A 23,146-nucleotide genomic window follows, 5' to 3' on the forward strand; every position below is an offset into this window, starting at 1 on the left:
CATCACCATCAGTTGCTATCTATGGCATGAGAAGAGCAGCTCAAGAGCATCAGGAAGAATATGGCACAGACAGCAAAGAGTTCGTCACACGGAATTTCTATGTAGACGACGGTCTGATATCGCTGCCAACAGAAGAAGAGGCCATCGATCTTCTAACAAGGACTCAAAGAATGTTGTCAGAATCCAACTTAAAACTCCACAAGATTGCTTCCAACAGCAGCACAGTCATGAGAGCATTTTCCCCGGAGGACCTCGCAAAAGACTTGAAAGACCTTGACCTTGCTGTAGATCCTCTTCCACTCCAACGAAGCCTTGGACTGATATGGAATCTGGAGAGCGACAGTTTCAGCTTTCAAGTATCTCAAGAAGAAAAACCCTTCACAAAAAGAGGCATCCTATCCACCGTTCAGAGCCTCTATGATCCACTGGGCTTTGCTGCTCCCATCACAGTTCAGGGAAAACTTCTGGTCAGAGAGCTGTCGTCCAAAGTGTGCGAATGGGATGATCCGCTCCCATGGGATCAAGCAAGAGCCTGGAAACTATGGAAAGAGTCTCTCTTGGAATTAGAGAAGCTGCACATAGACAGAAGATATGTGCCCATCTCTCTCACAACATCACAAAGCAGAGAACTCTGCATCTTTTCTGACGCCTCAACACAAGCCATTGCAGCAGTAGCCTACCTGTGTGTCACCGACAACAAGAACCAGCGCTACGTAGGATTTATCATGAGCAAGGCAAAGTTGGCGCCTCTTCCAGCTCATACAGTTCCACGTTTGGAGCTGTGCGCAGCAGTCCTGGCAGCTGAAATGGCAGAGGCAATCCTCAGCGAGATAGACATCGAGGTGCAAGCAGTGAGATTTTTCACCGATAGCAGGATTGTCCTCGGGTACATCCACAACACCTCTCGAAGGTTTCATGTGTATGTGGCCAACCGAGTAAATCGCATTAGGAAATCAAGTCAACCACAACAATGGCAGTATGTGTCCACAGAGCAGAATCCGGCAGACCACGCCACAAGACCTGCGTCTATAGACGTCCTTAGACTCTCTAACTGGTTCACAGGTCCCAGATTCCTGCTACATACTGGTGAACCTCTGCAAGACAACACCTTTGAGCTTGTTAATCCAGAACAAGACGTTGAGGTTCGACCAGAGGTTGCTGTCAACTACCTCAAAGCTTCGGACACAAACAGGCAGTTCAGCTCAGCACGCTTTGAACGTTTTTCGAGCTGGAAGAGACTACTGCGAGCCATCACAAAACTTATTCAAGTGACAAGAATGTTCGTCAAAACTCACAAAGATGATGCAGTTGACGCACGATGGCAAGCAAAGAGAATCATCATTTGTTGTGTTCAGCGAGACTTCTTTGCAGAAGAAATAAACTGTTTGAAAAATGGGATTCAGCTCCCGAAAAACAGCCAGCTGAGAAAGTTAAATCCATTCATTGACGAGGATGGACTCCTTCGAATTGGAGGACGCCTTATCAATGCTGACTTACCCAGAGACGAGAAACATCCTGTGATACTGTCAAGAACTCATCACATTGCTACCTTAATTGTGAGACATTACCATGAAGAGGTTGTTCATCAAGGCCGTCACTTAACCGAAGGGGCCATTCGGTCAGCAGGAGTGTGGATAGTGGGAGGCAAAAGGTTGGTGTCTAGTGTCCTTCACAACTGTGTGACCTGCAAGAAACTGAGAGGGAGGTTAATGGAACAAAAAATGGCACCACTTCCAACTGACAGACCCGCCTCAGAGCCTCCTTTTACCCATGTCGGATTGGACGTTTTTGGGCCCTGGAACATTGTCACTCGCCGTACTCGAGGAGGAAGTGCCGAAAGCAAGCAATGGGCAGTGCTATTCACTTGTATGAGCACCAGAGCAACACACATCGAAGTTCTGGAATCAATGTCAGCCTCAAGTTTCATAAATGCCTTACGATGTTTTTTTGCAATTCGTGGTCCATCCAAGCAATTGCGATCCGACAGAGGCACAAACTTTATTGGAGCATGTAAGGAATTGAAATTCAACACCGGTGATCCAGAGCTCCTAAGTTACCTCGACAATCAAGGCTGTACATGGACGTTCAATGCTCCCCATTCCTCGCATATGGGAGGCTGTTGGGAAAGACTTATAGGTGTAGCACGCAGGATACTGGATGGAATGTTGCTGCAGTCCGACACCAACCGACTCACACACGAAGTGTTGACAACATTAATGGCAGAAGTCATGGCCATTCTGAATGTTAGGCCGCTGATCCCAGTATCAACTGACCCTGACAACCCAAGTGTACTAACCCCTGCAATGATTCTTACTCAAAAGATGACCCCAGTCACAGCTCCTCCAGGTGACTTTGACAATTTGGAAATTCACAAAAACCAGTGGAAACAAGTGCAGTGCCTGGCAGAGAGATTCTGGAAAAGATGGAGACAGGAGTACCTAGTGACTCTCCAGAAACGTCACAAGTGGAATGGTGACAAGCCAAACCTTCAAGTGGATGACATAGTTCTGCTGAAGGACAGTCAAGCAAAACGGAATGACTGGCCGGTTGGACTTGTGGTGAAGACACTGACGAGCAAGGACGACAAAGTTCGTAAGGTCGAAGTCAGAGTCACGAGGCAAGGAACGCCAAAGACCTTCATCAGACCCATCTCGGAGCTTGTTTTTCTGCTGTCGAAGGACTCTTAAGTGAGAGAGACATTTTGATTAAAAATAACTTGTTAATAGTTGTTTCTAGTAATTAGGTTATTTAATATTTGAATATTTAAAATGTTTATGGTGGTATAATTTTATACCAGGCGAGGAGTGTTCCGCCCTGCGTAGTTCAGTCATTGTTTCTGTCGGACCTTTTTTGAGTGACGGACGTATCGGACGAACAGTAGTAAGGCAGTCAGTCACACGTGAGAGCTTCGTCACGAAAACGTGGTCAGATCTTTGTCTTTTTACAGTCTATAAAGGGAGGAAAAAGTGTAAAGAAATAAAACTGAGGACAAAAAAAGGATCTAAAGAAGGAGCATCAGTCCTCAACCAAACTTCTGGAGCTTCCCTTCCTTCCTGTATGCTGTTATCTATCTGTCTAGCTGCACAGAGCTTAGTACGTGTTGTGAGGGCAGAATAGCCACGGTTCCCACCAAGGTCTTGTGTCTCAGCCACACCTCTGCTCTGCCCACGACTTCTTGTGCCTGCCACTTCCTTCCTGTTTTAACCACAATCCCTGCCGATGCCACCTTGATGTCTGCGGAGTCCCTGTACATCATCAACACCTCTCTGGATCGGGTGACCATGAACTCCTCTGATAGTCCACTGAGGGGGAGGTGCAGCTTGGTGGAATGGCCATATAAGGCGATGCTACTCAGGGACCGAGGGAGCCCCAGCCATCTCCTGAGAAACTGTCTGATGGTCCTCTCTAGTGCCTCTACAGTTGTTATTGGTACCTCATAGAGTAACAGGGGCCAGAGTATCCTAGGCAGGACACCGTGCTGGTACATCCAGGCCTTAAATTTTCCTGGGAGACCCGATTTGTCTATGGCTGTGAGCCAAGAAGTCAGGTCGCTCTTGGTCTGCAGCACAGCTGCTGAATCCTTCATGGAGCTGAAGATTTTGCCCAGGCTCTTGACAGGTTTTTCGGTCACCGTTGGAATCTTGGTGTAAAGTGGAAATGGTCAGCCACTTTACCCTTCCTCAGGACCAGAGACCTGGATTTGTATTGTATTTGTACTTTATTTATCCCACAGCGGGGAAATTCACTTGTTACAGCAGCAAGCAAGATACGCAAGTAAAGAATACAGTGTAAAGAATGCATATTGACTACAACATGGTTCAGGTGGTGCAGGTGTTGTAGAGCCTGACAGCGGTCGGTACGAAGGACCTGCGGAACCTCTCCTTCTTACACCGTGGGTGTAACAGTCTGCTGCTGAAGGAGCTGCTAAGGGAACCCACAGTGTCATGTAACGGGTGAGAGGTGTTGTCCATGATGGACGTCATCTTAGCCAACATCCTTCTCTCCCCCACTCCTCCACGGAGTCCAGAGGACTGTCCAGGACAGAGCTCGCTCTCCTGATCTGCCTATTGATCCTGCTCCTGTCCCTGTCCATGCTGCCCCCTCTCCAGCAGCCCACAGCATAGAAGATGGCTGAGGCCACCACAGAGTCATAAAAGGTCCGTAAAAGAGTCCTGCTCACACCAAAGGACCTCAGTCTCCTCAGCAGGTGGAGGCGACTCTGGCCCTTCTTGTAGAGGGCGTGGGTGTTGACGGACCAGTCCAGTTTGTTGTTAAGGTGAACAACAATTTTGCTGGCTTGAAGCTCATCTTTGCCCAGGAGATGAGCTGTTCAAGCCCCTGAAGGAGCCACCTGCACCCAGGAACAGTTGTAGTCATCACTGTCAAGTCATCCATAAAGGCCCTTATGGGGGGCTGCCGGGCACCTGATCTTGATTTTGGACCTCTGCATTCAACCTCCGCGGACTTGACAATCATGTTCATGGCCAAGGAGAATAATGACACCGAGATTGTACAGCCGGTGATTATCCCCTTCTCCAAGCGGTGCCAGCCAGATGTTACTTTATTGAAGGAGACTCTTGCGCTGAAATCATTGTAATAGTCCATGATATGGTTGCAGATCTTCCCAGCGACGTATCTTGTCAATACTGTCTCGACAAGCTTGTGTGGGATGGGTCCACTGGCGATGGTTAGGTCAAGCCAGACAGTTGTCAAGTCTCCTTTGCTTTCCCTTGCCTCCCGGATCTACTGCGTCACAACTCCTGTATGCTCCAGGCACTCATGGAACTCCCCCCTTCTGGACTGACGTGTCTATGTAGGCATTCTTCAAGAGGAACTCTGTTAGTCGTTGGGACACGATCTTAAAGAAAATCTTGCTCTCAACGCTCAGCAGCGAGATTATACGAAACTGCTCGATGTTGCGAGAGTTCTCTTCCTTCGGGATCCAGACGCCTTCGGCATGTCTCCACTGGGCGGCGATTTTCCCTCTTCGCCAGATCACCTGGAAAACTTCCAGAGACGTTTGAGGAGCCGTGGACACTACTTATAGACCTTGTAAGGTACACCACTGGGACCGGGGACCGAACAAGATCTTGCAGTTCTGACAGCTTCCCTTACCTCTGACAGGGTGGGCTCATCACTGTTGAATTGGAACACTGGTTCTGGAGGTGTCACCGGGGCCTTTCAAGGGCCAAGCTCTTGGTTTCTTGTGGCATCACAGAAGGTGTCGTTGAGATGGTTGTCAATCTCTCCTATGGGACAAGCAAAGTGGCCACTTCGCTTCTGGCCCAGTAGCTTCTTCGTGAAGGCAAAGGGGTTTCCAATAAAGGCACCCCGCTTCCGAGCTCTTTCCTTTCCCTTCCTTCGGTGCCATTCAGCCCTCCTCAACGTGATGAGTTTACAAGAAGACAAGTAGTATTTTGTGAGAATAAACTCATAATATTATGAGAAACAATAATGTAGTGTACAGTTCAAATATAAAAGAAAAAATGTTAATTTTTAAAATGTATTTTTTTAAAAGTGTGAATTTGATGAGAAACAAACAAAACAAAATAAAGTTGTAAGTAGAAAGTTTAAATATTTGGAAAAATACACGCAAAAATGAGGGAAAAAAAGAGCAAAGACCGAAGTTCGGACTAATAATACGCTTTGTAACCTATATCATGAAGCTGAGATGCCGTTTTTCTTGAAATATACAGTATATAACTTTGTACATAAGCAAAATATTGAAGTGGCCCTCATATGGGCCACGGTGGAAAAAGTTTGGACACCCGTTGTCTAAAGTGTCGTGTTTTGTTATGTGAAAGATTATTGTTTTCTTTATAAAAACTTACCACAGAAATATATACATTTACATTTTTAATCTTATGAATGACAATAAAAACATTGGAATTATGACGGATGTGTTGAATGTCATGCAGACTTTGTCCTAATGATGCAAGAGGTCTTCGAGACTTTCAGCCTGGATGATGACATGGTGGATGGAGACCTGGGTGATGGGACCACAATCAGGACAAATTCCTGCTCCACCAGAAAAAAGAGCCAAAACTCCACGGTGCCTCCAGGGACCATCTTGCCTGATGAAGACCTGTACCGAAGCAGCAACCAGACACCCAAACTGATGACAGCAGGCTGGGAGCGAAGCTGGAAGCTGCCACTGAATGGTGATGACACTTGACATTCTTACGATGTATTGGACTAAAATATGTTTTCCCACTTCGATCTTTATTTCAAGAATAGTTATTTTACACCCTGTAGTAACAAAAACTAACAATAGAAAAAAAAGCAGCTGATGGCAAATGAACAAGGCAGTTGAGGTCTATGGACCCCAATTTATGGCTCCAATTTATAACAAATTATGAAGGAATCCAAAAATATGTCGGAATTTGAAATGTTGGAATGTAAACATGGAGAATGATTGTTGTAATGTATAAGTATGTTGAATTTTTCATCAGAAGGAAGAACCATTAAATTTACATTTCATATAATGGAGGAAGAAAAATAGTAAATTACAAAAGACCAGGAATAAAGCATTCACATGGAAGCTAGTAACAAGCAAAAGGATAGCACGGAAATATCGGCACAGACAGGAGAACTCAAACCAACACGGCGGAACCACGAGGAATAATCTGGCATCTCAGTCACCATCCCAAGCTGCCTGAAACATAGCAGAGGACAGGAAATGCCAAATGGAAAGCAGCAACTGCACAAATGAAGAGTTATTGGGATGCAGAGCATGACAAAGACGAAAAACATGCTTGATCTTTTTTAAACATGTTTGTTCCGTTGCTGTGGTCATGTGAAGGTGTATTCATCTCTGACTTTGAATGCAACTTTTGTCAAAGCAGCAGACTCGCTGAATGACATGTCCAAAGAAGACTTGAGAGTCCGACTACAAGAATACTGTGAGGTGAGAAAGACAGAAACACACTTGACAAAGGTCCATTTGAAGATGGTGTCTGTTGTGTTTGACAGGTGATTAATGTGTTAATGTGTGAGCTGGACGTGGCACGTCGTTACCTCCAAGGCAAATTTGAAGCTCTGAAGATTCTGCAAGGAAAGGTAGAGCCACTCTCGTTTTACATTTGAATGTTCTATGAATGTTCCTCAAAGGGTGAACATCAGCATTGGTTGGTGGAGGATTTACAACAAGCCTACCACAGGTGGTCTAAATAAACACAAAAACGACACTACAGCACATTTCTATATGTGTTTCACGCTCGTAACATGTGCATTTTGCTGATTTTGAAAATTTACCCTCCTACAAAGCTGTGAAAAGTCCATATTTTTCATGGTACCTTAATCTGCAGCTAGTGTCCGCCTGCCTCGTTACACCATCCCCAGCCACTAGACAAAGCACAAACAGGAAAAATACAATGTGTGTCATGCGTTTGCGATTCAGCATTTGTTACGTCGCTAATTCACAGATTTGTGGTAAAAAATAATGTACAGTGGTGTGAAAAAGTGTTTGTCCCCCTCCTTATGTTTGTCACCCTTAACTGTTTCCGATCATCAAACAAATGTAAATTATTAGACAATGACAACACAACTGAAAACAAAGCAGTTTTGTAATGAAACGTTTTATTATTACGGGAGAAAACATTAAAACATAACACGTTACTACATAATTTAACTGAGACTAATTGAGCTCTGTCAGTCTGGAAAAGGTTATAAAGTCATTTATGAAGCTTTGGGACGCCAGCGAACCACAGTGAGGTAAGTGAGGTTTTACCAGGTAAGCCTCATTGAGATTAAAAAGCTCTTTTACAAGAGTGACCTGGCCGAAACAGCAGCATAAAACAAAGTTTCTGACAAGACATTCCCAACATACAACACAACATTCACAGTGAACAATCAACAGTTTCAACAATTTATATTGGCCAAGCCCATTCATTTCACGTTCCTTTAAAATAGCCTTAAAGTCACCTCACGTAACAAGTTGAGATAAGTTGAAGTCATTTTGCAGATCATTCCATGCAAAGGGTGCCACGTACTGGATTGCTGTCTTACGTAACTCTTTTCCATTTGAGAAAACCATATCTTTAGATTTGTCTGCATTTAACACTAGCCTTAGCTGATTGGCTGAACGGCATCAAATGCCGACTGTAAGAAATCGAAGGCTTGGTCAATTGAAGGAGAGGAACAGTAGATGACTATCATCTGCATAAAAATGAAAAAAGGCGCTTGATACGTTTTGACAACAATGGATCTAGAACAGAACCTTGGAGTACTCCTTTAGTTATTTAAAGGAAGGAGGAAGACCGACCAGTCAAGTGTACACACTGAGTTTTAGCTGACAGATAGTTAGTTATATAGCCCGATTTTAGAAAGCCGATTTAACAAGATGTCATGATCAACAGAGTCAAAGGCTTTAGACAAGTCAATAAAAAGCATTGTACAGAACTTTCCACAATCAATGATATCATGAACAACTTTAACTGTAGCAGTTATTGTACTGTGTTGTTTTCGGAAACCAGATTGGTTCTTTGATAAAAGAATTATGAACCTAATAAATGTTTTAAGCTGTACAGCAGCAATTTTCTCAAAGACTTTTGCCAGAATAAATAACTTTGATATCGGCCTGTAGTTATTAAGATTGGCGAGTCCCCTCCTTTCAGCAAGGGATGGCATTGTTTGAAAGACTCGGGTTAAAAAGGGTCAGAGGTTCAGTTATAAAATCTTTTGACGATTTAAGAAAAAAAGGATCAAGATTGTCTGCAGCTGCAGATTTGTCAGTTTCCAAGTGCTTAAGGGCTCTCTAGACCTCTGTCTCAGTCACTGGTCTGAAAACAAATGAGGCAGGTGGGGGAAGTAATAAAGGGGGCAAAGACCGCCTATTGTGTTCAAATTAAGTTTTAGAGTTGGGGTGCAATGTCTCATATAAACAATCTTCATTGAAGATATTTAGGATTTCTGATTTATCCGTAAGAGTACGAGACTTTTGACAATGCATGTTGGGGGTTCATTTGTTTGAACAGTTCCGCAAGAAGATTTTACAACTTTCCAAAATTGCTTTGGGTCATTTAGATTACTTGTGGTTTTAGACAAGTAATAATCAGATTTTGCCTTTTTAATAAGAGAAATGCAACAATTTCTAAGTCGTCTAAAACTCAGCCAGTCCACCAGAGACTTGTTTTTTCTCACTTTAGCCCAAGCATCACGTCTTGCATACAAAACTCCTGATAGCTCACAGGAAAACCAAGGCTTGTTGCGACCTTTTTACCGTAAATTAGCAAAACAGTGCATGCTTGTTAATCATTTCAGACAAGGCATTGTAAAAATATCCATCCATCCATTTTCTAGACCGCTTCTCCTCATTAGGGTTGCGGGGGCATGCTGGAGCCTATCCCAGCTGACTTCGGGCGACAGGTGGGGTACAGTCACCAATTAACCTCACCTGCATGTTTTTGGAAGGTGGGAGGAAGCCGGAGTACCCGGAGAAAACCCACGCGCACACGGGGAGAACATGCAAACTCCACACAGAAATGCCCAAGGGAGAATCGAACCCAGGTCTTCCCGATCTCCAGGCTGTTATTGTGTTGGCCAACGTGCAACACTCGACCACCGTGCGGCTCTTAAAAATATTTCCATGCTACTTCGACATCCTTGATGAGAAAAATCCATAAGTCATGATAGGCGGCTTGCTCACAGGAATGTTTAAAATCTTTTTAAAACACAGTTTGAGGTCTTCCTTTGATTATTTTTGTTGTTCTAACTGTGGTGATAACACACTGGCGACCAGTCCAGGGTGTACCCCGCCTCTCGCACGAAGTTAGCTGGGATAGGCTCCAGTATGCCCACGACCCTAGCGAGGATAAGCGGCATAGAAAATGGATGGATAAATATAAGGCATTCAGAAGACGCATTCAAAAACGTTGTGATGATATGTAGTATTCTACACTGGTCACTAGGTGTCAGTCATGTACCAGTAAGGCACCAAACTTGATTGCCACAACAACAAGCTTTTATCTCAAGTTTGAATGATCTCACAACAGGCACAATAACCCATAAGGCGGCCAACTGTTGCGGCCGTAACGCACACCAAGCTAAAACTCAACTCTGAACCCCCAATGCCACTTCCTGTCTGCCCCTCAACTCATGTCCCCTGGCACTAGAACACATTTACAGCAACACACACAAGTCTTAGTTATGTCTTATTTTTCTTATGTCTACTCTATTGGGTATTATGAGTGAAAAGGTGACTATAGGGATGTTATTTTATGTTTAAAGGGCTCGAATATTTAAGAAAAAACATATTTAGAAGGTCGTAAACAGGCTTTCTATGCTCTACTATGAAAATATTCAATTCATAAATAAGGAATCCTTCTTTGTGGAAATTCAACTATCATGGAAATATATTAAATATAAATTCTTAAAAAAATATTGCTAGCTTGACAAAGATTATCTGTTGACCCTAAAAACTGCTGTTGTTCACATAGGCCATCCTCGACAAAGCCACGAGTCACACTAAAAGCCTGCTGCAGAAAAGTGAGGAGAGGGCAAAAGCACTGGAAACGGTAATGTGTTTTCTATTACCTGCTTATAACAATATCATCTATCTTCTTCTTCTTCTTTTCCTTTCGGCTTTTCCCTTCAGGGGTCGCCACAGCCAATCAATTGCCTCCATCTAACCCTGTCTTCTGCATCCTCTTCTTTCACACCAACTACCTTCATGTCCTCTTTCACTACATTCATCCATCCATACATACATCATCTATATTTAAAAATATACCTTCTACATGAAGTGTCCTGTCGTAAGTACTGCACCCCCTTGCTGGACAACAGGAGATCTGGGCAGGAAACAGTAGTCACAGAAACTACCTAGGAACTACTAACAATGTAAAGTTGGAACATATGCAAGGTTTCAGTCATCGTTAATAGCTGTGGGAAGATTTATTTGCATTCTTTCTGTTTGTTTTGACAATATAAATACTGTTAATAACTGGTGCATAGTCATATACTGTACAATATGCAATATTGTATGTTCTGTGTGTATGGTGTGCACACATATGCTCACACAGGTCAAAGCACGCATTCCCAAGTTTGATACAAATGGTCTTGTTTGGATGCGGCCCTTTTTGTCCCTGAAAATTGTATGTGTGTATTTAGTTAGTTAGTGGCTGGCGCAGCAGCTACAATCGCCAAGCTAGACATAATTAGTTTCCTAATGAAACAACACTGCTGTCTAAAATAGCACATTTCTCAATCCACACAGGTATTCCATCATTATAGTTGCACATTTCTTACAGGCACATAGTCTCCAGGGCAGAAGCCTTTGAGAAAGCATTTTGTAATCATTCCATTTGTGTGCCTAACTGCGTCACAAGCTCAACTCAATGAGTTATTGCGACGACTAGGTGTTGCCGAAATGCATTTTCAAAATTTCTCTGCACCTGAGTTCCTCCGCTGTGTTGACACCTGACCAAATGAACCGCATCCTCCTTAGACATGACTTTAACTCGGTTCTTTTGCATCAAATGTCCTTCAGGAAGTAAACACCTTGCAGTGGGAGGTGAGTTTCAACCATTTGCAGATGAAGAAGTGTGAGCAGTCATGGGAGCAGCGATACAGCAGGTCAGATTGATACTCTCAAATCTATGAAACAGCATACTTACTCAACTCTTTCCTAACGTGACTGTGTTTGGAGTCAGAATCTTGGCCGAGAACAAGACCCTTATGGACAAACTTGAGGACAGAGACAAAGAACTTCAGAACCTCCAAGCAGAAAACTCTGGTAGACCTAATTTTCTAGGCCAGGGGTGTCCAAACTTTTTCCCCTGAGGGCAGCGTACTGAAAAATCAAAGGACAAATGGGCCACTTTGAAATCTTACATTTTGTAAAGCAACCCGTGCAACCCACAAGTGATATATATTTAAAGAAAAAACAGCCTGCACCTCAGCTTTGTGATACAAGTGAAGAAGCGTATTATTAGTATGAACTTTCTCTCCTTAATTTCCACTTTTTTTTGCTCGTTTTTCCATTTCGGTTGTTGCTGTTTTTCTAATATTTTTTCCTTTAACGTTCTGAGTTTATTCCCATAATATTTTGACTTTATTCTCGTAATATTACAACTTCCCAACCTAATTTTCCAAATGTGCAACTTCATTCTTTGTTTTGTCGCTCATAATATTACGACTTAAATAACATCTTTTTTCTTTAATATTTCAACTTAATGCCTCTAAAAATTACATGTTTTTCCTCACAATATTATGACATTATTCTTGTAGAACTATGCCTTTTTTGTCAGTTAGATGACAATTTTTTGCTTGTAATATTATGACTTTAATCTGCTAATATTTTGACTTTATTCACATACAATTGCTGCTGTTTTTTCCCCATTTTTGCTGTTGTTTTCTTATATTTTTACAATGCGCCGTGGTCCAAAAAAAAAGAGCTACTGGCTGCAAATGGCCCCTGAGCTGCAACGATTTGGACACTCCTATTCCAGGCGATTATATCTATTCTCCAGGGACAATACTGTAGCAATGTGTTTTTTATGTCCCAAACAAGACAGAACCTCCTGTGTTTTTAGATGAGGGAGGGGCCCACAGCAGCATCCGCTGCTCGTTTAGAAGAGTGATACGTGCTTTCATGTTAGAATCTCCAACAGGTAGCGCCAAATCTATTTGTTGCGGTCTAAATGTATTCATGGCAGGCTGCAATAAATAAATGAATGTATGGGAAAACACTGGACTACTCTAAAGTAAATTTAAGTTGAATTGCTATCATGTTGTCCCTTGAGAAGACGCAGCACATGTTGTTGAAATGTGAGGGGTGCGTTTAAGTGAGTGAGATTGTGTTTCTCTGCGTGGATGTTTAGTGTTAAGGCGGCAGTGCTTGGAAATGTTTTCGATGCTGAATGTGAAGGAGCAGAGGGCTTTCCAAAAAAACACACCTCACTACACTGATGCCAGTCTTCGCGAGGTAAGAACACCACAGTTCAACTGACACTGTTTCAAACCTGCGGGATCTAATATACACTATATACAGTAATCCCTTGTTATCGCTGTTAATTGGTTTCAGACCCGACCCTGATGAATGAATTTTCGTGATATATGAATCAATGTTAATAAATGGAATATTTTTGTACTCAGGGCGTAGAAAACCTGTTTAAAACCTTCTAAATATATATATTTTTTTAACATTATTAGAGCCGCGTAGACATGAAAAAAAACAAATATAGTAAATATAATACAGTACTGGATGGTAATAAAAAAAAATGTGACAGAAATTTCTCTGAAATCACTCATTCACAAGAGCAAAGATACTTTCAGCTGTGTAACAACAGTGTAGGAAGCACTTGTGAGAGACACAGTATGTGGGTGGATGCTCCATGGGGCTGAGCCAATCAGTGCAGAGGATACTGAACAATAACTTAATGTACTGTATAGTATGTGTACCCAAGCCTTGTATTTTACTTCATTTAACAATTTTTATGCTTGAAATGCTTTATTCAGGCGAAGAAAACATACAATTTACTTAAATATGCATATTTTTGACTAATAATAAGCCGCAGACAACCATGAAACAGCGGCCATTAATTAATGAATTCCTGAAAAACAATCGTATAGTGAGGGAGTGATAATTGAACCGTGGTATTGCGAGGGATTACTGTACAGTATATACATACACACACACATGCACACATACACGATAGATCTATCCATCCATCCATTTTCTATACCGCTTCTCCTCTTTAGGGTCGCGGGAGCATGCTGGTACACCCTGGACTGGTCGCCAGCTAATCGCAGGGCACATATAGACAAAGAACCATTCACACTCACATTCATACTTATGGACAATTTAGAGTCGCTAATTAACCTCACTTGCATGTTTTGGGGAATGTGGGAGGAAACCGGAGTACCCGGAGAAAACCCACGCGCACATGGGGAGAACATGCAAACTCCACACAGAAATGCCCAAGGGAGAATCGAACCCAGTTCTTCCCAATCTCCAGGCTGTTCCTGTGTTGGCCAACATGCAACACTAGACCACCGTGCGGCCCCACGACAGATCTATGCCAACATAATACAGCGGTGTGAAAAAGTGTTTGCCCCCTTCCTGATTTCTTATTTTTTTTGCATGTTTGTAACACTAACTTTTCAGATCATCAAACTAATTTAAATATCAGTCAATGACAACACAACTGAACAAAAAAATGCAGTTTTTAAATGAAACTTTTTATTATTTTAATTATTATTTTATTATTATTTTTTTATTTTAAAAAAATCCAAACCTACATGGCCCTGTGTGAAAAAGTGATTGCCCCCTAAACCTAATAACTGGTTGGGCAACCCTTAGCAGCAACAACTGCAATCAAGCTTTAGCAATAACTTGCGATGAGTCTCTTACAGCGCTGTGGAGGAATTTTGGTCCACTCATCTTTGCAGAATTGTTTTACTGTAATTCAGCCACATCGGAGGGTTTTCCAGCATGAAGCGCCTTTTTAAGGGCATGCCACAGCATCTCAATAAGATTCAGGTCAGGACTTTGACTAGGCCACTCCAAAGTCTTCATCGCTGTGCTATTGGGGTAATTTTGGTTGGCCAGCCACTGCTGAGAAGGTTCACCACTGTTCCATGTTTTTGCCATTTGTGGATAATGGCTCTTACTGTGGTTTGCTGGAGTCCCAAAGCTTTAGAAATGGCTTTAAACCATTTTCATACTGATAGATCTCAATTAATCTCAGCTAAGTTATGTTTTAAATGTTGAGTAATGGAGGGCAATCACTTTTTCACAGGGCCATGTAGGTTTTGATTTTTTTTCTTCCTTAATAATACAATTTCATTTAAAAACTGCATTTCGTGTTCAGTTGTGTCGTCATTGACTAATATTTAAATTAGTTTCATGATCTGAAACATTTAAGTGTGACGAACATGCAACAAAAAAAAAGAACTCACAAAGGGGGCAAACACTTTACACACCACTGTACGTATGTATCCACTGGCTAATTCTTTGGAATTGTAAGATGTACTCTGCAAAAATAATTGGATTTATATTATTGCTTATGAGCAACTTGTGTGTTTTTATATGTTTCGGTTTTCGTCTGACCTTTTGGAACAACTTTATAACAGAAATTCTTCTGATTCTGATTCTGAAAACCCGGGGTTCCACTGTATTTATGTATGTTTGACTGGAAGTGTAATTCTACAACCTTCTTATCACAGTCTCCAGTGAAAGCTCTTTAAAGGAGGCACTATTATTGATATACTACAAACAGACGTTTTTATTTCACTTACAAAACAATGCAGGTACATTTTGAAATGTTTTATAACTTTGCATGCATGACCTAAGCATGATGCTTTTAACTGTTGATCTTCCGTCCACAAATTGAAACAAAAACTACAAATGATAAAAGATAAAATGACTGCTGTTGTAGCTGCTACTACTCATCATTTATGGTGATGTGTAGTTATGTAAAGACACATGTAAAATACATTGCAGATTGCAGTAGATTAGCTTTATGTTTATGCTAAAAGTACTACAGTTCCCATGATGCTTAGGCTCGTACCAGGGAGTTGCAAATTTCTAAAATAGATGCTCGTATCACATGTTTTCAATAGAAGTCATATGCAGCGATTGCCTTTTGCTCGGACAAATTTTAAGTAACTTTGATCAAATGTAGAATTACTACAGCTTCTGCTTGGACCTTTAACATTAATGTGCGGCTCCAATCCTGCCTCGTGCGCTGCCACTTCCATATGAAATGTATTATCGTTCACAGTAGAGATGCCATAGCTCACAGTCTGATAGACTTCTGGCTGCCCCTCTGCACGAGACCTCACGACACCCCTTGTATCGAACCTAGTCTCGGTTCAGTAGCACTATCAATTAAATGATACTGTAACCCAGACGTAGATATCACATGACATCCATCAACTGACATCACAATCTCCTCAGGCGGAAGCATCAGACAGGATCTCAAGCGGCATGCAAAGCAGAAAATGAGGCTGGCATAGCTGCACCACATACATTTCATTTAAAAACTGTACTTTTGAAGTTGAAATAAATACAGTAGATGCCCCTACAACGTAAATAATTCGTTCCGAGAACCTTTATTTATAGGGTTTTTATGTTATACGAAGCGTAAAATACATGTAAATAGCCTAATCCGCTCCAAGATCTTCCCAAACTCACCCCTTTGGGCCTTCAAAATATTCAAAGTCCACAAAATATGGTGGGAAAATATAAGAAAATGTTAGCATAAACATAGTACAGTAACAGTCCAATATAATACAAGGTAATAAATAAGATTACTGTAAATGAATAAAACTGAAAAACAAAAACAATCCTACCGTTCACGAGATGTCTTGATCAGGAGCGCAAGTGGAGGCAGGAAGGAGGAGGAGGACTAGCCTGAGTCGAAACGCGACTCAAAGAGTCTAAGAGTCAGCTGGTCTCACAGACAAACGCACACGCACTACACGATAATGCTGTGTGTAAAATTGTAATTTGTAACTTAACTTAATTGTTTACGTTAGTTTCAGGGCGACTACGAAGAGGAAGGAGGTTGAAGGGACAAGCCTGTCTCTCACACAAACTCATGTACGTGCTGTATAAGTCAGCCAATTAGATGAGAGCGTAGGCGGTGCCCCGATAATCAGCCAATGAGATGATAGCGGAGGCGGTGCCCCGAAAATCAGCCAATGAGAGCGTGAAGCGTCAGAAGGCGTCACAAAGTCTTAGTCTGAACTTGCACCGACTTGATGCATTAAGGCATTGATTGAAAAAAAATAAAAACTTGCACCGACTTGACGATTTACGTTATATAGAATTTCTTCCGTAATACGATGCAAAAACTTTACATAAATTCTTTACGTTCAGTGGAATTTATGTAAAAGGAGGTTTACGTTATGCAAGGTACTACTGTACTGTTAAAAAAAAGTAATTCACATTTCTATTTTGGATTGAAAAACTGCGACACTAAAGTATCGAATTGAACCGAACCATGATTTTCTGTATCCTTGCACATAGACTAATTACAAATATGATATTATTATTGTGAAATAGACCTGCATGTGTCTTGTGTGTGTTTTTTAGCTTACAGTGTTGGGAGCCTGCAGGAGTCATGCTTTTCCTCAACCATGTCTGTGCAGCCAAATAACTGCTGCTAGCAGAGAGCAGCTTATTCAGCTGCAACAGGAGGTAAAACACAAAATCCATTTGATCACTTGTGTGTGTGGGGGGGTGTCATCCTAAGGTCCTTGCGATGTTTATTTAGAACAGCACTTTTTACAGGGAGGGATGATTACACAAATATAATCTAAGAATTACAACAGCCACTTTTATTGCAAATGTGGATCCGACAACAGAGGAGGAGCTAGCAGGAGGGTTTGGCGAGGGAACAGCAAGCCGTATGTAAAATATTGACATTTTTAAGAGCGTATTTTATGAGGTTTCTCACCATATGTGAAAAGTGGGGATCTCCTGTAGTAAAAAGTCAATTGTGAAGTACAGTACAATCCGGTGTCTTTCTGCTGCAGCCGCTGTGCTTAAAAGCACCACTAAATGACAAGTGGTCCACCTCGTTACTCCACCCCGTGCTGCAAATAAGCGGACCTTGAAACAGGAAACACAAACAAACACAAGTGGGGCGAACGATAGGAAACAAAATACAAGGTTAATGACTTGTTAGTTGTCAAGGGAAAATCTGTTGTTGGCTCGAAAATAGAAGAGAGACGAGACAAGTTCTTTGAGAATAATGAGAGGTAGGATTTAATAAAACTTGCATGCAAATGAGACAAATCAATACAACCTGACTATAAAATGTAAAAATGAAAATAATGTAGGAAAGCACATATGCTCCCCCACACATGCGAGGGGAGGAGTGATCTCCTCCTCCTGTGAAGGACAGAGACGATGAAAGGCAGACTCACATGTCTAGACAGTAGGGGTGTCATGAGAGACTTAGTTTCAGAGACGAGACAGTACACGAGATTAGGTCTACAAGAATGAGACGGGACAAGATTTTAACATTACTTTTAACAAAAGCGCAATGAGAAAATATGAACTATATGACCATATATTGCAATCTATTCATTTTATTTCTACTACGTTACACTCTTCTGACCTCTTTGTGTATGCTACCGGCCCCGCCTCCACCCACCAAGACAGCGAGACTGTATGACTGACAAAAGGGCTCACTCCGTTCATGTCGTTGTCCTATGAAACAAATGCACAAATCCACAGTGAGCTCTCCTGTGTGTTTGGAGGCGGGAAATGAGGAAAACAGACGCATGCGGATGGTAAATTATTGAGGCCAAGTTCATTTTCACTTATTGTATGATTAATTGATAAATTTGTTATCGTCCCAGGCCCCAGTGCCCACGAGACACTTGTTTTTACGAACGAGAAAGCTTGTCACGTTTGAATCTTGTGAGATCTTGTGACATGAGATCTTGCGACACTCCTACTAGAGACCCAGGGCTATTTGAATCAGGCAATAAGCATGTGGAGGACTTGTTTTGAAGACAGGAGCAAATAATCATAGCAAGCCAGTGTGACATTAATGTGTACCTCAGCAGAAATACATATGTATGTTCGTGCATACGTATAACTACGGAAATGAAATAGTGGACACGACATTTGCAATAACAAACCATATTTTCCTGACATTCAAACAAGAATTGCTAGGAGTTGTTTTGATGTCGCAGCTGGATGCTGAGCGTTCAAAGAGAGAGGAAGCCTTGATGGTTGCGGATGCTTTTCGCATTGCCTTTGAACAGCAGATAAAGAAACGCAGTGAACACCTCATGCTGCTGGCTGAAGACAACATCCTAAAAGGCGAGTCTGCTACATGTCCCGAAGGCCGAGCTTGCATTGTCTTTTTAAAAAATAGTCTTGCGGCCCAAAGAAAAGAGAGTCTTATTATTTCATTTATGAGACCCCCCTCAAAGTGTATTTTCTTTCCAGGTTATAATCGGGGTCCGTTGATAAGTGTAAACCAGAAGTTGAGACGCTTACTTCCGTCCAGTATGGAAGCCAAGATGCCTGATGACCTTCCCGATACTCTGTATCAACTTCTCGACTTGGTAAGACGCTTGCATCACTACACGCATGCTATACATGGAACCTCGAGTCTCCTCATTAATTTCCTCCTAAAGGTTTGATGAAAACTGAAACATACGAAAACCGAGGCAATTTTTCCCAAAGGAAATAATGTAAATGCAATGAATCTATTCTGGACATCCAAAAATATTAACACAAATACTTTTTATGGAGAATAATTATGATTTTACATGCAGAAAACAATGTGAAATCATTCTAAATGAGGAATATAATTGAATGGAACTTATTGTTGATGCGGACTGATGTTCAAATTTCTTTGACCCCTTGGTAACAAGGGTATTTAGCAGCCGTACTCAATAAAAAATACACAGACAGTGAATCAGCAACACCTAGGGTGCTTTGTTTGGGCACTCGATTGGAAAGATACAGTACAGGGCAAACTTGGAGGTGCAATATTGTGCGACAACATTTTTGCGAAAATTTTTGCGAATCATATAAAACTGGGCATATAAAAACTGAGATTTCGCCACTTCATGCTTCAAATTTCACGGCTTCACTCTATCACGTTTTTTCAGAAATCTATAAATGAATAAATCATGCTGTTTCATGACTGAACATGATATATTATTAATAGTAAAAAAATGCGTAGTTAAGCAAATTGTACATATTTTTACTTACAAAATACAAAAATATGAGCCATTCAGAAGACGTTCAGTGTTGAGTCCTGTCTGTGCAAAACACTTTTTCACACCACTGTATCATTCCTCTACCACTTATTCTGAGGTAAACATTTTCTGAGGTGTACATTTTCACAACTACAGTGTCCTCAATGTAGCAATGATGACTAGAAGCATTGGGAATGGATGAATGAATGATGCTGGCGTTTTTCCTGCTGTAGCTGAACGACAAGGAAGAGGCTCTGGCTCACCAGCGGAAGGTGAGCATCATGTTGGCCCACAACGCTGACAGACATTTACATCACCAGTCCTCAAAGAAACCGGAAGATAACACATCAGAGAACACCAGCCAGCATCAACAAACATCCACTTGTACGCATTCCACTGGCCCTTCCCAGCCCAACATCTAGTCCACCTACAATCTGAACTTCAGACAGGTCAGGTGAGACTGAACGTGGCACAGAGGACAATATCTGGACGCTATCCATACACTACAACAGGGCTGTCAGAATCCTGATCCAGCAGGTCGGATCATGGATGGATGCACACACACAGGATACAATTATTTTCAAGCTTATGATCCAAAATACAGTCCCTGTCCTTGTCAATACACACAATATCAATTTTTTGACAAGCTGACACAAACCAATCAGACCAAACACATTCCTCTCTCAGGGTGCAACCACACTGCCCTTAAAGGTTCTGTCCCATTGCTGTCGTTTAAGGATTGTGTCTGAATAACAAAGGCGTATACGTTTTTTGCACTTTTCATCGTTTTTTCAGCTGCTTCACAGACATGGCTAGTATTTCTGACGTCCACCTTCGGATAGCGATTGGAGGTTCTCATATGTAGCTATGCCAATGATATATTCATTAAAAAAATACCATTAAACTTGGTTGATTGCAACCAAAAGTAACGCATGTGGAACATACAATGTAACTGCACCACACATTCAGGTATCAAAATAGATGTTTACACACTGATACACATGCAAAACAATACTATTGTATAGGCATTTCTAACCCGCAAGGCATGCTGTGTAACTTCCTGTTGAGGTAGCGTGCACGTTGGCTTCCAAGCGTCTGTTTCGATACCCCTTACTTGTTATTATCTCGTGTTCGATTTGGTTGCGCCGTGAGCGAGGTGGCCGTTTAGATTGATGTGTGAGTAAGTCATGTGACAAAAGTGACCGCTGAGCCTAGAGTGTCACCCAAAAAGAAATAAATGGATGACCTCGTCTTTTATGTCTCATGTCTTTTTGACTGCGGCATGTCTTAACCAGAGGTCTACTTCCATTGTTGCATATTGCAGAATAGTGATCATTTATCAATGACTGTCAATAAAACGTATTCTGATTATTATATTACTGTACGTATGCTCATGTTTTTGGATAGTGTTCTCTTTCAAACAATTGAATGTAAAAGCATATATCATACTCTATATATACAGTACAGACACACATATTTCATTTAATATACGACTGTATGTACTATTATAGTTCCTTTGTACATTATAGTAATATATATATATATATTTTTTTTATTTATTTTTGTATTTATTGATATTTATATGTATTTCTTATTTGTAAATTGCCAGGCAGGTGTCTGGCAATGCATTTACATTTAATAATACTGCATAAGAATTGCTTTGTTAATGCTAGATCAGCAATTTTGAAAGTCTTGAGGCCGTGCAACATATTGAAACCTGTGAAAATCATTTCAGTAATATTTAAAGGCACAAGGAATTGATTTTTTAGTTCCTATGGTGACTTGAAAGGCTGGGGGTGTCCAAAGTGCGGCTCAGGGGCCATTTGCAGCGTGCAGCTCATTTTAAATTGGTCCTCGGCATTCTGTAAAAATACATCACTAAAAGAGTGTAATATGAGGGAAAAAAGTGGATATGTTGATGCTGATAACACAAAGCTGACATGCAGGGTGGTTTTGCCTTTAAATAAATATGAATATAAATATACATAAATATTATAATTCTTAGCTTATTGAATTGCTTTTAGCCTTTCTTACCTAATAAAATATATCAAAATGCATTTTTGATTTTTTTCAGTAGCCAAAAGTTGGGACAGCCCTGATCCATAGGGTGATCAGTAAATACCACCGAACATGCTCAGAAAATCATTGTTTGTATTTTGGTCGTTCCTCGCCACATTCTGGTTCAAATTTCGCGGCTTCCCTCTGTCACGGTTTTTCAAAAATATATCAATTAATAAATCATGCTCTTTTGTGGTTGAATAATCATATTATTAGTCAAAAAATATGGATATTAAAGCAAATTGTATGCTTTTTTTGCCACAAGGAAACATTTTTTGAAGCATAAAAATGTCCAAATTAAGTATAACAGAAATGCAAGGCATTCAGACATTGAAAGAGGTTGTGAGGATATGTAGTATTCTGCACTGGTCACTAGGTGTCAGTAATGTTGCTGTAATGTTGGGTGAGACACACAAGCACCAGACTTGATCACTGGAACAACAGGTTTTTATTGGAGGTTTGAATGATCTCTCAACAGGCACAATAATCCCTAACACGGGCAACTGTTGCGGCCGTAACCCACGGGAAGCTAAAACTCAACTCTGAACCCCCAATGTCACATCCTGTTTGTCCCCCTACTCAGCTCCCCTTGCATTGGAACACATTTACAGCAACACACACAAGCACGAGTCTTATTTATGTGTTATATGTCTTATTGTGTCTTATTTTGTGTACTGTATTGGGAAATAGGCGTGTAAAGGTGACTATAGGGGTGTTATTACATGTCCGTAGGGCTCTAATAATGTTAAAAACCGTATTTAGAAGGTCAGTTTTCTATGCTCTAACTATCAAAATGTTCCATTTATAAATAAGGAATCCTACTTTGCGGAAATTCACTTAACATGGTCAGGTCTGGAACCAACGAACCGTGACAAACGAGGGATTACTGTACACTCAAATATAATATACACCAAGCTAAGACCATAAAACGTCAAACAAACTATGAGTTGCAATTAGGAACCAGTAAATGTAAATTATTGTAATAAAAGCAATGAAGAATATATATTTAAAAAAATAAAAATAAATACACAAAATGGTACAAAAAATATAAATAAGCTTCACAAAATGCAAAAATGCGAGTAAGACACTCTATAAATGTCACCCTCTCAATGATTTTCAATCAATAAACAGCTTGGCGTGGACCGTATACATCAATTTGAGTCCCATCTCGCCGAGTATTGAAGATGCAGTGTTTGCATTTGTCCAGCAGATGTCAGTAAAACATCAAATATTGTTTTTTTTGGTGTCTTGTTGCAGTTTTGAGTTATTGACTATTTTCTTGACCTGCTGTCTCATTTGTGTTGTTTCATACAGAAGTCATTTACGTCACGTGACATCTCTTAGATTTATTGCTTATTGCTACAAGCAACAATTGAGCATTGCATATTATTATGCTGCAGCCTCATTTGCATACACA

General features: G+C 41.1%; 1 protein-coding gene across 2 annotated transcripts in view; it reads left to right on the forward strand.

Annotated features, from left to right (window-relative positions):
• ccdc125 (coiled-coil domain containing 125) overlaps positions 1-21,153 on the forward strand; it is a 28,714-nt gene extending 7,561 nt beyond the window's left edge. For both annotated transcript variants that reach the window (XM_054774694.1, XM_054774693.1), the window contains exons 2-12: positions 5,919-6,161; positions 6,846-6,907; positions 6,973-7,059; positions 10,437-10,514; positions 11,486-11,571; positions 11,649-11,731; positions 12,819-12,922; positions 17,039-17,143; positions 18,652-18,781; positions 18,911-19,029; positions 19,905-21,153. In XM_054774694.1, the coding sequence (XP_054630669.1) occupies positions 5,930-6,161; positions 6,846-6,907; positions 6,973-7,059; positions 10,437-10,514; positions 11,486-11,571; positions 11,649-11,731; positions 12,819-12,922; positions 17,039-17,143; positions 18,652-18,781; positions 18,911-19,029; positions 19,905-20,093 (1,275 nt within the window). In that variant the 5' untranslated portion in view covers positions 5,919-5,929 and the 3' untranslated portion in view covers positions 20,094-21,153. The remainder of the gene's footprint in view (positions 1-5,918; positions 6,162-6,845; positions 6,908-6,972; positions 7,060-10,436; positions 10,515-11,485; positions 11,572-11,648; positions 11,732-12,818; positions 12,923-17,038; positions 17,144-18,651; positions 18,782-18,910; positions 19,030-19,904) is intronic.
• Positions 21,154-23,146: the final 1,993 nt, after the last annotated feature.

The sequence above is a fragment of the Dunckerocampus dactyliophorus genome, chromosome 4 (assembly GCF_027744805.1).
Source record: "Dunckerocampus dactyliophorus isolate RoL2022-P2 chromosome 4, RoL_Ddac_1.1, whole genome shotgun sequence".
Taxonomy (NCBI): Eukaryota; Metazoa; Chordata; class Actinopteri; order Syngnathiformes; family Syngnathidae; genus Dunckerocampus; species Dunckerocampus dactyliophorus.